This window comes from Acanthochromis polyacanthus, chromosome 8, assembly GCF_021347895.1.
Source record: "Acanthochromis polyacanthus isolate Apoly-LR-REF ecotype Palm Island chromosome 8, KAUST_Apoly_ChrSc, whole genome shotgun sequence".
NCBI lineage: Eukaryota > Metazoa > Chordata > Actinopteri > Pomacentridae > Acanthochromis > Acanthochromis polyacanthus.
This window is the reverse complement of record NC_067120.1, coordinates 24,003,376-24,019,828: the sequence shown is the minus strand read 5'-3', so window position 1 is coordinate 24,019,828 and position 16,453 is coordinate 24,003,376. Positions and strand designations below refer to the sequence as shown.

The 16,453-nt window shown below is 39.2% G+C and overlaps 1 protein-coding gene across 7 annotated transcripts in view; it reads right to left on the bottom strand.

Annotated features, from left to right (window-relative positions):
* The window catches only part of LOC110961023 (suppressor of tumorigenicity 7 protein homolog), a 69,391-nt gene that overhangs the window by 25,332 nt on the left and 27,606 nt on the right, over window positions 1-16,453 (bottom strand). For 6 of the 7 annotated variants that reach the window (XM_051951903.1, XM_051951907.1, XM_051951904.1 and 3 more), the window contains one exon: window positions 1,250-1,332. In XM_051951903.1, coding sequence (XP_051807863.1) covers window positions 1,250-1,332 — 83 coding nt within the window. Of the gene's footprint in view, window positions 1-1,249; window positions 1,333-8,612; window positions 8,766-16,453 lie in introns of those variants that run through there. The other variant, XM_022208470.2, reaches the window with a different exon arrangement.

Sequence of the window (16,453 nt, the reverse complement as noted above, 5' to 3'; positions counted from 1 at the left end):
TATCTAGAACTGTACAGTGAAAAACTACTTAACTGGAGCATCAACACTCATCCCAGCTACAGAGAAATGAATATTATTGCTCTAATGAAACCAATTGGCTTCAACTTTTCTTAATCATTTCACAGAGCATGTGCAGAGCTCAACACCATTTCCAAGCAGCCTACGCATATTGGCCAATAGCCCACAGGGAAGAGAGAGAGAGTTAATTAAGAGAGGGGCTATTTTAAACTACAGACCAACCACTGTTGCACAGTTGGCTGTCTCTGTGAAGAACCTGAAAGACAGATAAAATACTTGGAACCACTAGCGTTTAATACACAGCAATTGCCCGTTTATATCTTTACCCACATACAAACCAAAAAAACAACCCTAAAATGTGTTCTCAGTAGTTCGAAAAGCACAAAAACAATATTGAATAGTGCTTTTTTTTGGAGCTCATTAAAGGACCAAATGAGTATGGATTTCCTCTCATTTCAGCTCCTTAAGACCTTTGAACCTGTGCTTACAGTTCTAACAGATTACATGCTGAGCCCATAAAGCCATCAGGTGAGCCACCTCTGAAAATTAATTATCTCTTTAAAACACAGTGAATGAAAATGTCTAGGGAGGGCACACAGTCAACATGCTTCAGAAGTATTTTTACATTTAGTTGATGCATCAGAACAGCGAGTTTAACAGTTGTAAACCTAAATATAGCAGTTATTAAGAGACTCACAAGCTCTAGGTTGTATTAGTGTGGAGTGTGTCCAAGAAAAAATATCTTCACGCTAAATTTCAAATATGTGACCAGTATCAGCTTTAAAGTAATTACACAAAGCAGAGATGACTTTCCCACTCCAAATTAATCTACAAACAACAACACAGAACAAATAAAATATAAAAATTCTTTATTAATACACTGCTAAAGCAACACTTTTCAATTCAAAGAGTCTTCATCAGGGTGTGGAAACATTTATTCATTTATTAGATAAGTTTGTTGGGTTGTTTTGGTAAACAATTTTAGGTTTTTGAAATGCTTTTTATTTTTAGAAGTACTAAATTGAGCCTTGGATACTTTTAGAATGGGTATCCACAACTTAAGACTTCTATTAATGATAAGTCATTTTTTTGTCCCCAATTCACCACTGGTGTCATCCTTGAGAAGCACCTAGTAGTTTTTTATTCTACCTATAAGTGCTCTTGATCTAGTGCTCCATTCTTTATTTTTTCCTTCATAATTCCATTAAAACATGAAACAAGCGCATCTTACCAATATGAGTCCTGATATGAGGGAAGAAGTGCCCGTCAGAGCCACGTAGAACTTGGGCGTCAAGGTGTTGAGAAACATGCTTACTACAGAGGAGACACATAAAGAAAAAAGGTAGGTTGTTAGCCCTATTAGATTAAAAAATCTCTACAAGAAACGGGAATACTGTAGAAAAGATATTTGGAGAGACTCAAATGCCAGATATTACCAAAAAAAAAAAAAATAGGTCATGTCTACAGAGAAGACTGATAAAGAGTGCAGGAAAAACATCAAAAAGTCTCAAGATTCAAGGGTGTGTGACTCCAGCACATAAAACATTTCATGCAGAAACATGTCATCCACATGCAGAGTTTGGCATTTCCCAGAGAGCCCTGATGCTCAGACATGAAATTACCCAACACCAGGGGACCATGGTAGGCTTTAACTACAGAGTGAAGATGTACTGCGGTTAGAAAATCAGAGAGGAAATTGTGCTTAACTGGAAACCTAAGTGGAAGTACAATATTCACAAGCATGTTTCAAAATGTTGCCATGACTTACTGCATGGAAAATCGCATCTATCTGTTGTGTAAATGACTATTAACAGGGTAATTGGGTAGAAACTGTGGTCAATTTGACAGCATTTGCTTGGTTGTGGTTAATTTTCCCAGCCTGGTTATTATCAGCTCAGCAAACAGCCTTGAACTCTGGCTACAGATTCTTAAAGCCCACATTTTAATTATACTGACTGAACAGATGGCCAGTTGCGAGATAGTGGTATGCATCTACTACTCTAATGAGTGCAAGTAAGTTTAAGTCAAAATAAGCAATGTTTGTGGCTATACAATCTAATAAATGTCAGTATGTAGTATGAAAAGGACACAAATCTAAGTTTAACGAAGTAAAAATATTTACAACTCAAAGCTATCACACAGAAAAATAATTCTCAAGTTGGGTTTCTACACACATTGCTTACTGGTGCCAGTTCAGATTTTGTGAAAAACTGTCTCAGCCCAACACTGAGATCCATAATCAGTCAAGCTGTATAATGCAGAGCTGATTCATATTGCTTTTAAACAGCAGCCACCGCCACAATTATTATACATATTGGTCATTACTGGAATGTACGTCTGTTCCCCCAGCAGTATTAGAAGGTAATAAATGTATAATTTATATAAGAGATTATTTTCTGTGCTTCAGTGAATTGCATTTAGACTTGCTGTTGAGACTTAGTCTCCCGTCTTGAATGTTGGAAGGAGCAACTGTCAGTGAGGTGTTTTGGCTGCAATGCTAGTGATTCTGTCTGCAGAATGAAGCAACAAAACAATGTCAGTGTCTTCCTCAGCCATCCGTTTCCCATTTGTGTTTTCAACTTCACAAAATAAAATCACTGGTAAATGACAGTCAAGATGTTAAGCTGTGACCTTTCTATTCATTATCTATTTTTTTTCCAGTTTAAAATATAACAAAACCAATGTGTTTGTCATACTGTTATGCACTCTTTGATGGATTCTGATTTTGATGGCCTGCTTTTATGCTGATTTAATAGTCGTCACATTAAGCTGGATGCAGGTGAGGAAGTGATTTCTGTAATACCCTGACTGGCCGCAGAAATCTGTGCTTAAGTGAAAAAATAAGACTAAAGTAGCAAAGATCACATAGCAGGGAAAACACATAATGATATGTTTACAGAAATTATCTGCTGCATCACCTGCTGGCTTGTGATACTGATAAAATGGTAAGAGCTTAACACTGATGACAGCTCTGAACAGAAAACTCAGAGATCTGAACACAGGGTGGAAAACACAAACTAGGTAGTTTAGATAAAACTGGTGAACTGTGCATCATTACAAATTATGAAGGAATAAGTCTAGTCTGATCACTTCTCTTGCTGACTCACTCCTTCTCGAGGGAGCCACACAGTAAAATTAAAAAAAAACATATCTACAAAATGATACAGAGAATGGACAGAAAACAGAAAATGTTGAACCCACAACAACATTATACCAATGTTCAACAAACAGACAGATATACCATCATATCTGCTAGCGGCTAGAGGTGATATCACTTGCACTCCTGCATTTGGCTAATAGTTGAGGGATTTTCTTAGCTGTTGAAAACGATGATACACCGGCAGACTATGGCACTTTGGTGAGGGTGTTGGGTTGTCATGTTAATTCCCCACTGGTCACACGGAAGATGGAGAGGAGGACAAAAGGCGCCACTCAGATGAACCCCAGTCTCATGCGCACACAGAAACACAAGCACATGCATAAACTGAGTGCAGCTGGACATCTATTCATTGCAGTGAAGTGGAGGCTCTCGTCTCAGCAGAAAAGGGTCTTTTAGGCAGGCCTGTGGTGACACAGGCCTAACAGCTGCTGTCAACCTGCACCGATGAGAGGACCCTGCTTTCTGGCTGGGAATGAACTCTTCATCAAGCCAATAATTTGAGGCGCAATTGACAGACGGTATAATCACATAAAACAATGAGTATGGTATGAATAATCCACAAGTCATAGATTTAACTTCCAAAATATTTAAGCTTTAAATCAAAATAGCTATTTTTGTCTTTTTTGCATCAATTTGAATTGAAAACCTTAGGGATCTGGATCATGGGGCACTAGATGCCAAAGTTGACATGTTTATAATATGTGAAAAAAGACATATAAGGCCAGATATAAAAAGACAACACCATGGCTACTAGTAGTTTAATAGTGTTTGAGCAGTCGTAGGTAGGGATGTGTATATTAAGATCTTAAAGCTACCACTGCTCTTACTGATACTAATGAAAGTTCCTCTTTCACTCCTCATTTTTAGGCATAAAATTAATGCAGGACTTTTTCTTTAACAGTATTTTTACCGTGTAAGAGCTTTAGTGAAGAAAACAGCTTGAGTACTCCTTCTACCACTAATGCCAACATTTAATTAAAGAGAGGGTGAAAATGAAATAAGACAGAGTTTGTCTGCTGCCCACAAATTATATAAACAGCTGGACAATGCTTACTTTTAATCATTAACTCGTGCTCGTATAATATGGATAATTCCATGTGTGAGCTTCTAGCAAACAAAACATGCCTGGGTAACGATGGATTAATCTGGATAAAAGCATCTGTTAAATGAAATGTTGGATGACATGGCTTAGCAATCAAACTGTGCACTATAGACTGAATATTTAGTTGTACTTGTCCCATGTAGCATTTATGCCACAGTCACTGAAACATACATTGTCTACAAACACTGTAGACAGCAACTGATCAATCGTGAATTTAGCTAGTAGGGGGAAAAAAGACTCAAAGCGAGCAGGAATCTATGCATCTTTGAACACGCAAATTTCAGGAATGGAGAGAAAATTGTTTCTCAAGACAATTAGCAGTAAATTTGGCATTTGGGATAGTCAGGCCTATACCATCTCCATTTTAACATTTATTCAACTTGCACTGCAGAGGAACATCCTCACATTCATAATGATCCACACTAGCTACAGTTATGAAACTAGAATGTTTTGCTGAAGTACGACTGAAACAACACCAGTTCAAATTGTGTGTCCATGTGCCCTGTTGACATTAAGTAAGCCCTACCTTCTCACCCAGGAAATGTGGAGAATGATTGTTGATATTTAGATAGTTAGCAAGTTCCACATTCACTGTCACTCTTGCTCTTACTGCCCCCTCTCTTTTTTCCCATCCAGTGCACTTTTGTGCTCATGCACAGGACACACTGGAATAGTGTTGTGTGGCCCGGTCCAGACTACTTTGTTTCTCATTTACAAAGCCCAGGCTGGGTACAAACACCCACAGAGCACACAGAATGTATAGCTAGCAGACCAGGGCGAGGTATTCAGCGAATCTGACAAAAAGTGAATTGGACTACAACTGCTGACTTTTGGGCTAACTCATGCCTTCTGTGTAAGTGTCTTCAAGGGTCAACACTAAGTAAATTTCATCATCCATCCAAATTCAGCCATACATATTTAAACTAAAAACCAGTTCTGAGGAAGAATAATGTTATAGAAAAACCCACCCTGCAAGTTGGCAAGATTGGTTTCTTAGGCTTGTTACATATGAAACCCTGAAGTGTTTGTTTTTGAGACTGCCATCAGTACACTACAGTTTCAAGGTGGAAATGTTCAGCCACAGCGTTGACTGTATATGCTGCTCATGACGGGTTTTCCAGCACATAAGAAACCCTATATGAACATGTTAATGATTTTCAAAGAAGGGGTCTTTAAGTAACATTTTAAAATTGCTATTCTACTACAAAAACCCAAAATAATCAGCTTAAAAAAAAAAATCACACAAATCAAAGGAAAGCTCTGAATTGAAAGCCTTTTTTGCTGGGATCTGAAATTTTTAATTGATAAGCAACTTTTACTATCAGTTTTCAAAACAGCAATCATTCAACCAACAAATTCTTTAATTCACCATAGTCTTTGCAAAAGTATAAAATGTTTCTCTTGCACAATTTTTTATTGCTGTGCACTGATTCAAATTAGTGACCCTGTTTACGCAACAAATAGCTTCCTCTTTCACCGTTGTGGAGACCACTCCAATGACTTACTATTGTAAGAAAGCAGCAAGAGAGCAAGGTGGGAGAGTAGCATGATGAACTGAAGGGACAAATTCTATCAGACAGACTCGAGACTAAATGTCACCAGAGACAACAGGAGATGTGACCTTTATTGAAAAGGGGACGGTGGGCAGACTGCTGGCCTGACTGAAATGATAAAAGGCACACACTGAGACGGACGTGAGCACGCAGCCGTTCAGACATATAATTACACTCATAACCGGATATTTGGACACAGAGATACAGATCTGTGTGCTTTAATTCCAAAAGACAACAAACAAGAAGCATTTTTAATCATGTATCAAAAACTCATGTTTCTATCTTCCACTATATGTTTAAAAAGGCTCAACAACAGGCATACTGCCTTTAGGAATGGACAGAAAACACTAAAAGTAACCTCAACATTTATCTTAAATTAGGCCCAGAATGCTATTGGAAGAGAGTTACAATGGATCTCCTGCTCCATTTTTCTAAATTTGAAAGACTACGACTCAAACTCGGAATCCTACACTGTTAATTCACTTTGGATGTGAACACCCACAAAGACACTCTCTTCCTGCAGTGCTGGTGGTATAGGTGCTCTCTTTTAAACAATTATCTTACATCTGTACACTAAGTTACTGGATTCTTTAAAAAAAAACACTTTGCAAACAGTGATACAGTAGAGAGACATACAGCTAACATAAGGAGCTGAACTGTGTGTCCCATAGTATGTCACTACCAAATTTCACAAAATGCCGCAGCAGTGCTAAGTGATGCTGTAAACTGCATCTTCATTTGTGGAACTGGAGCACTAACCATTTTCTGTCTGACGTTTTGATGTTGTTAGACTGTTAAGTGCATGCAAGCAGCGCCTGAACAGCTTAGTAGACGTTAAGATGCACAAATGCATAGTGGATTGGCAATGTGAAAGAAATAGTGGTACTGAGATATTTTCAGAACATTTTGGAATTGGACTGCAAATTAATCTTAAATATAGTTGCAACCTTAAGGGCTCAGAGCAGTCATGCCAGGATGGTCTAATAAGTCACAGTAATATCACAGCAATAGGAAGCAATATGGTGATGACCGGAGACAAAGTTGGGAGCTGCTGTAGGCTGCCTGCATCCTACCCTGGATTATAAGTCACTCCAGCTCAGTTGCTCATGCCTACCCTAACTAGTTAGGCATCTAGCAAGGCCTGTCTGGGTCTAACTACCTCTGTTGACCTTTGAGCAAGGCGGAGTGCAGCCAACATCTGTCACAGCAGCAATATCTGGTAAGCTAGTCCCGATGTGTGTATAACACGTATGAATACTGATGAGAGATTCTTCCCATGTTTCTGTGCCGTTGTCTTTAATTTGTACCCAAATGTCTATGCAAGTGGATGTGAATAGAATTTGACCTAGCGTTGTAAACAACACTGAACAGTGTCACTGTACAGTGCTATACACATAAATACCAGTGTTTGCAACAAACATCTTTGATTCACAAAAGAAGCAACAATCACTAGCTGCTATCAGTGCATTACGAGTTAAATTAATATCATCACTGTAAATAAATACTTAAAACGCATCTTTAACGTTAATAAAAAATACAGAGATGTCAACCAAGGAGAGAAAGAGAGAGATAAGGGACTCACTCAAAATCACTCAAAAATTCTAGAAACCTATTTTGGGTTAGAAAACAAAGAATGTAGATCCAAACTGGTGCCCTTTCCCTTGAGTGCAGAAATGCAAAAGAGATCAAAGAAATACCAGCAAAATCACTACAGAACATAGATGAGATCCAGTGCTGTAATATTGCTAAAAATCCAAACATATGAGAACAGTGTCTAGTCCTCAACACAAAGTGAGAATCAACTAACAAGAATGTGCCACTACATGAAGTTTTTTTGTGCTGAAATCACACGCTGCATACTTTCAAGTATTATCCAAATGTTTAAAGTCAAAGATGGTGTGGTCAAACAATAGAAACTAACAAATATAAAAAAATAAAAACTGTCTGCCAAGAGAACAATTGTTTCTAGGAGCTTGTATTTATTTGTGAACATGAGAATATTATCCTAAATTTGTAAAAACCTTCAAAACTCTTCATTTTGTCTTTAGTTGTACCCTTGATGTTGTCAGCAGGAACTGTTTTTCACTCAAATTGATTTGTGTTGTTTTAATTTTGAAACTAGAAAAAAAGTCAAAATTTTGTTTTCAATTTTTGTTCTCATCAGACTATAACAATTAATGTATTTAATGTCAATCAAGCAACTAGAAAAAAGAGAACTGAGAGAGGGAGAAAGATTTATTTATTAGTTTTCTTTGCTTTACTGTCCAATTGATGGATAGGATAGTTCCCCAGCTGTAATCCGTAAAAATAACAACTAAGATTTTGTGAAGTGAGGTTGCAAATGCTGACAAAAATCAGTCAGACAACCATTCATTTTTTCTATTATTTTCCATTACCACAAAGACTAAAAGTAAACAAAGAAAAACAAACATATGGGACATTCACAGAAAATAAATACAAGGCTTATTCTACCCCTGCTCAACAAGCCACTATGTAAACACAGATATCAGCTACAGCTGGCATATCCCTCACACACACAAGTCTACAACTAAGACATAAAGAGGCACAAATACACACACACAGTCAGCAGGCCATCGCCCACGCGCTGAGCAAACCGTCCACTTCATGAATATCAATACAAAATGTACAGGACCACCTGCTGTATACAATATAAAGGACATTTGCACAGGAAAAGATCAGAAACATAGCTACCATACAGTTCCTGACTACACACAGCCTGTCAGCTGCAGACAAAACGAAGCAGCAGTACACTACTTACCCTCCATTCCACTGAAACATCCACTAGAGCCACCAACACACTGACAAGGCCTTCAATTATCTTTGGTAGGAGGGAAAAAATACAGTAGAGTGAGATTTTGTCCCCCTCTTTCACCAGAAGTCAAGGTTATGTTTCTCCACATCCATGCAGAAATCTAAGCAGAAGCTAGTCGTCTTTCATTGAACACATTTACTAGTGAGGGCCCCTGGTCTGTTCTCTATTTCTTGATTGGCCGCTGTCTGAGAGTGACAGCAGACCGATGCAATTGTAAGCCAGCTCTGTCCTTCTCTCCTTCTAGTAACCCAGCAGAACAAGTACAGAGGGGGGTTCTGTAGATACCAGTCCAGCCAATCAATAACATGGATTTTAATGAAGGAGGGCGGGGGTGGGGGACGCTCCTTAGCCTCCTCCTGCAGAGGTAACCATGACAACCCCTAAATGACCCTACAGGAGAATGGATGAAGGAGTCTTAGTGCAGATTTACAGATAGAGAAGATCCTTCAGTAGTTTGATTAATGCAGTGGAATTATTTTTTATTTATCCAGAGACCTTCCTAAAAATCCATCCAAATCCATTTTTAAGCAGCAGTCTTGTGCAGCTATACACTCCTAGCACCAACCCAGTATCACCCTATTCATCCAGATGACTAGCTTTAACGGAGAAAACAGAGGGTTCAGTACCTGGCTCGAGAGCCCATCAGAAGCAGTTTTAAGCTTAGGGTGAAACATCATTTCCTTGCACCAGACACTAAATTTCCCACTTGATCCATTGATTAGAGCCAATGACCTTCTAGTAATAAGGCACTTCCTTTCTTTGTTTAGCCTGCTGAAACACTAGAATATGACAATAGAGAAAGCCCAGTGAAATTAAAAGGCTGACAAGGTTAGCCGCCGTTCTATGTTCATACGATGATGACAAATGCAGCGATTTCCTGTACGAGATGCCACTGTACCGATTTAATTATCACTAGAAGAACAACCGAGAGGAATATTCAGGCAGCACTCTTTACCAATGGCCCTGTTGTGTAGTCCTCTTCTAAAAGGGATTAACAGCAACACTACTGAGACAATGAGAGGCTAAAAGATATTTTTTTACCCCAATGCTAATGCTACTTAATAATGAAATTGTTCTTTATTGCTTCGCCAAACAGAAATTATTCCTGAATTTGTCATTAAGGAGTGCATAAATCCAGGAATTTATACTTACAGATACACTACAAGCTACACAGGCAGTTGCACAGAATGGTGGTGTTTAAAAAGGGCAAATGCCAACTTAAAAATGGACTGAATATAACCGTAAAGATTGTGAAATTATTGTTGCCACAATTTATTTCTCCTTGTATTGCAAGCTAATAATTTGAAAACGATGAAGCAACAGAGAAATTAGATTTAGTTTTCTTTGTTTAATGAGGAAGGAAGAGGATTTTTAAATCCCAAGGTTTGCTTTTGTTGCAACTCTGCATCATTGTCTGTCCTCTAAATCAACTTTTAAATACTCTCCACACAGACAAGCTTGTATAAGCCAAATAATATCATGTCCGTATCGTGCAGCCCCAGGTGTTAATCATATTCAAGTTCATTCTGCGGTCTATCTCAAAAAAGATCCCTTTTCATCAGAAGCCAAGCACACAAAACAATTATGGCTGAGGGTGTGTGCCGAGAACAGTCATGTTTTTGTTCTTCACCTCGCCCACCCACAGCATAGGGTCCAACTTATCCAACTGACTAAATCGACACCCGTTACACAGAACCTTGTTGGTTATGTGACTAGTCGTCTAATCTTTGATAAATGCTACAGGCAAGTGTCTTGCTTATCATTTTATGGGTAACTGTAATCCAGACAAGCATGGATCAGTTAGGAATGAATGCCAACTTAATAAACTGGGAACTACTCTGACATTCCTACTGGCTGATCGGCATTGGCTTTTGAATGCCAATACTAACATTCTGACACTTCCAATTAACATTTTATGATAATATTTACAACTGTCACATTTTAATTTTTTTGAAATACCAAATCCAAACATTTTAATATCAAACCATAGCATAGAAAATGACTGAAAGACAAATATTTAATTCAAAAGCATCTCCATGTAGCTCTGAAGTCATGCTTTAATGGCATTTACTGGGCAGTTTAGGCCAGAGTAGCACACAGAACATGAGCAAGCACACATTGACTTGTCCTTTTTGGCGCTGGTGGGAATCAAGCCCACTGAAAAGCCACAAGTGATTGTCCTATGCTTAACATATTAAGCAATTTAAAAATATAGTCATGGACTCTCAGATATATTTAACAAAATCCATAGCAAGCAGGGTGAACATGCTGGGAATGAATTAAGCAACAGAATTACCTCAACTTGCTTCATTCTGGCCAAGTCTATGATCATTAAAGCTCCAGTGTTTCAGCTGTTACTGTTGGCACAGGTTATGCACCGCCAAAGTTATGGATGGCAACAGAAAATGGTCTGGGAGCTGGTCCTGTTTGCAGAATAGTTTCCCAACTAGCTTTTAGTCCATATATGGAGATTCTGAATGCCAGTAAAACGACTACAGATGATGTTAAAGAGTTTCCAGATTATTCAGGTGTCAACCCTCCATGGCTTAAATAATTGCACAGAACTGAGTAACTATAAATGATCAAGGTAAGGGACCTTCACCTAGGGAAGATAACTGATAAGAAATTATTGATGTCAATGCCATTATTGATGCCACTTATCGATTCGATTCCTTATCAATTCTCTTATCAATGCCTGATAGGTTTGTTCCCGCTGTGGGCTCTAATCTCGCAACAACTGCACCCACGCAACTGAATACGGCAGGTCTGGCGAGGCTTCTTCTTCGTCATTGGTTTTATGACGGTTGGCATCCATCACTTTGGTCCATTATCGCCCCATTCTCGCAACGAGGCTAGTGACAGTTCAGTTTGGAGAGACAGAACGTTTTTTATTTATTATTTTTTAAAAGAATGACATACGGGCAGCAGTGAATGTCCATAGGTCTGTATTTGCACACCAGCTCTCTGGGTCCAACGTTTTAAAGTATTACAAATGTGTGTTAACGGTCGTGCGTCGAAGCTAGCCATATAATGCTAGCTCTGAGATGGAAATGAGGGTGGCGTTCAGCTGACTGTGGTCTCCAGCAGAGAAACAGGGGAATCGCAGATGTAGCACAGGTATGTATGTGAAGTGTGGCAGACTGTAAGTCGTTTTTAGAGTTGTGGTTTGGAGGTTGTTAGTTGGGGAATTCGCTGACAGAAATTGCGACGGCAGGATGAAGTGAAAGCAGTAAGGGCAGTGAAAGTGATGTCAAGGCATCGATAACGGGAACCGGTTCTCAAAACGGCATTCGATTCCGGGAAATCGATGCATTTCTTATCGATGGCATCGAGGAACCAGTTCTCGATTATCATCCCTACCTTCATCATCATTCACTACAAAAAATACATCAATACATATAAGTGAATTCAAGAAAAAAATACCAATTTTTGACAAGCACACATTTTTTTACTACAACTACCTGAATTTTCAAGGGAAAAGGCATCATTCATGCAGTTCCTCTGACCAAAAAAAATGGCAAAAGGGCTTTTTACTCAAGTTCTAGCATCAGGTCATTAACTCAAGGATAGGGCTGGATATCTATGGAAGCGAATGTGACTCAAAACTCAAATTCAAAAGCATTAGCAGAAATGCTTTTGCATTTCAAAGTCATGGCTGCACTTTTTGACTCAAAAATGAAATTAAAAAGCAATATTCCAAAATGCAATTTCATTTTCTTCTTCAACACTGCTCATTCTGTGACGAAATGAAAAAGCAAATCACATTTGACATTTAATTTTCAAAACGTTCACCAGCAAAAAGGTAACAAAATTCAATTTCAAATGTCAAATTCTAAAATGCAAAAGCATTAGCAGAAATGCTTTTGCATTTCAAAGTCATGGCTGCACTATTTGACTCAAAAATGAAATTAAAGATCAATATTCCAAAATGCAATTTCATTTTCTTCTTCAACACTGCTCATTTTGTGACTAAATGAAAAAGCAAAAGCAAACTCAGAAATGCTTTTTCGTTTTCGTGCTCACCCCGCAAAATGTGTCTCAAAATTCAAACGCAAAAGCAATCTCAAGTGGCGCAGGTAAGTGACGTCACGGACCCCAACTACAACTAGATTTGACTGGAGACCATTGGAGACTCGACGTGCAAGCAGATGGCGACGAGTAGTCCGGTGTTCAAGATTAACTGGTGTTCCCATCAACTGGTGATATACAGTGAGCAACACATAGCATAGGTGACTATACCGATGCCTGTTCAAAACACACAGACGTCAATAAACTGTTCCAAAATGTTCTTGTTGTCAGCTTTAACATTGTCGTTATTGCTCTGTTTGGACTCACGGCTGTTGAGTCTACCAGTAATATACTCGGTTTAATGAGGACTTCTAGCTAACAGAGTGGAAATATCGCTTCACTGCGGCAGTGTGACGATCTCCATCACATTAACTGGTGACAGTCTGTGACCTCAGTCCGACAAAAACACCAAGAGAAGTTCTAATACCGTTTACTGAGAAAAGACACCAATTCCTTTCAGTATAGCACATATACTGGGGCAATAGCTCAGGTGACTGAACAGGAGATCTATAAACAAGAAGATAAACCCGACGCAGCGGCCCGCGTTCAACTCCAGCTCGCAGCTTTTTGCTGTAGGTTTTCTACTGCGGTCAAGTGAGCCGCCCGCTTTGACATTAATTTTCTCCAATTTTCTGTAGGTTTTCTCCCGTTTTCTACTGCGGTCAAGTGAGCCGCCCGCACTCTGGGCGTTGCGCGGCTATTCTGTGTAATACGGTAATGCGATCACAGGCGCTGAGCAGCCAGGCTGAGAGACGTCCGCTGCAAATACATCCTGTTATACAGATTTTGACTGTCCATATCTGGAAATCCTTAGGCGGTGACAAAGATCTCTCGCTGTGGCTTTGTCAGGGGTCGTCCCAGCTACCACCTTGTACAATATCACCTGATTTTACTGTAGAATTTTGGAGAAAATTAATGTCAAAGCGGGCGGCTCACTTGACCGCAGTAGAAAACCTACAGCAAAAAGCTGCGAGCTGGAGTCATCTGCTTGCACGTCGAGTCTCCAATGGTCTCCAGTCAAATCTAGTTGTAGTTGGGGTCCGTGACGTCACTTACCTGCGCCACTTGAGATTGCTTTTGCGTTTGAATTTTGAGACACATTTTGCGGGGTGAGCACGAAAACGAAAAAGCATTTCTGAGTTTGCTTTTGCTTTTTCATTTAGTCACAAAATGAGCAGTGTTGAAGAAGAAAATGAAATTGCATTTTGGAATATTGATCTTTAATTTCATTTTTGAGTCAAATAGTGCAGCCATGACTTTGAAATGCAAAAGCATTTCTGCTAATGCTTTTGCATTTTAGAATTTGACATTTGAAATTGAATTTTGTTACCTTTTTGCTGGTGAACGTTTTGAAAATTAAATGTCAAATGTGATTTGCTTTTGCATTTTCATTTCGTCACAGAATGAGCAGTGTTGAAGAAGAAAATGAAATTGCATTTTGGAATACTGATTTTTAATTTCATTTTTGAGTCAAATAGTGCAGCCATGACTTTGAAATGCAAAAGCATTTCTGCTAATGCTTTTGCATTTTCGAATTTGACATTTGAAATTGAATTTTGTTACCTTTTTGCTGGTGAACGTTTTGAAAATTAAATGTCAAATGTGATTTGCTTTTGCTTTTTCATTTCGTCACAGAATGAGCAGTGTTGAAGAAGAAAATGAAATTGCATTTTGGAATATTGCTTTTTAATTTCATTTTTGAGTCAAAAAGTGCAGCCATGACTTTGAAATGCAAAAGCATTAGCAGAAATGCTTTTGAATTTGAGTTTTGAGTCACATTCGCTTCCATAGATATCAATCTAAAAGTTTCAATACCAGTACCAATACTGATACCTTCACTTCGATACTGGTTCCTAATCGATACTTTTTTCCATACCAGTTTTACAATATATACTCTAACAGAATGAAAATTGCATTACACATTACTTTTCACATCTTGAGTTTAATTTTCCAGGGATTTCCATTGCAAAAGAACATTTGCAAGCAATGTACAGTTCAGTACATACTGAGCCACCTTCGCCCCCGGACCCTTCCTGGCCGACCTGGAGCCGGTCGCGGCGCACCTCCGCGGAGGAAATGCACCTGGTGGGGGACGGCCCGCACCCGGGGAGAGGTCCCGCGAGGGGATCCTCCCGCACCGAGCGGCCGCCCCTGGCCCGCCGAGTTGAATCCCCCGGGCAGACTGCGCGGACCCCACCCGTTTACCTCTTAAAGGTTTCACGCCCTCTTGAACTCTCTCTTTAAAGTTCTTTTTTTTTTTTTTTTTTTTTTGGGGGGGGGGGGGGGGGGCATGCGCCACAGCATGTTTTTTTTCCGGCTTGCCGCAATCACGTGTAATGTTACAGCCAATCACAGGTTTGCTTTATCATAATCACGTGATAAGTACTGGAACATGGAATCAAAAGACGAGGCTTATTTTGATACTCATTACTACCATAGACTGTATATAAAGATGGACGTAGCATCTGGCTCCAAAATTGAAGCCCACCCGGAAGTGTCAAAACTTGCAATATCACGCCGTCCGCTCGGGTTGGCTCCAAAAAGCTCTTGCTCCAGAGACCCCAATTCATTTTTGGAAAAAATAAAATTTGATAGACTGATTTTCTACAGCTCAGGATTTTTTTCCCGTTAGTTTTCATGGTCAAAATGAGAGATCAGGTGGTCGATCTTAAAATAAATCAATACTGAATTTTAAATAAATCGTTAAAGTTGGCGGAGCCAGGGGGCGTGGCTATACTTGATTGACAGTCCCACTGACTGGTCCTGCCCCGAGTTGCTCTCTGGTCCAGCCTGTTTGATGAAGCTTTTTACGTCACTGGCTCCAAAAAATCCAAAATGGCGACCAGGAAGTAGCAAAATCCGGGCTTCATTTTCTCGGCGTTGAAACCAACGGGTGATGTCACGGTTAGTTCACGCCTGATTACTACCGAAACATTTCGGTCGGTGCCATTAAAGAACCGAAGTTCGGTACTCAGCCCTACTCAAGGAACACTTGTACTTTTTCTTTAAAAATTACACTAAATCATATACGTATTTTGTATAGATTAATTTTAGTCATCATTGTTATCATTTTAAAGCTATTCAAACCATACACACAATTAAAGCAAAAAAAAAAAATTCTTTAGTTACACCTGGGATAACTCTCAGTTCATTACATTTTCAATTAATATCAGAAAAAACACAGAACTGTGCATACGTTAAGTTTTCTTTGGCAAAATGCTTTCTAATAACATGCCATGATGTGTCAACAAATTGCTAAGTCATTAGGGTAGATGTATCCTGTCAGAATGAGAACCAAATGCCAACAGTGGCAGCGAATGAGCAATTGAGCACTTTGCGGTGGTGGGTGTACAACAGTGAACAATAGTGTTGCTACCAGGTTGACATTTCCTCTTGCAAAATTCCTCATTGTATCAACAACATGTTACCCAAGCTTTTTGATGAAAGGTTTCTAAATCTTGCATCTGCTGGATGAGGATTTAGGGTCAGAGGTCATCACCCAAGAGAATACATTAGTGTCCTTTTCATTGGATGAGATAAAGTACTTATCCACAATAAGCCTTCTTTTTGGCTTACTCAACTTCCAGCCACTATATGAGCTCAAGAGACAAAAATAGCAGAAGTCAGCAGTTACCACAGAAACCCGATCACTCTGCCGTTTTGCCGTTCTTACGGGGGTTACCACAGCAACAGACACAGCTGGTTGCCATCAGAGTGCT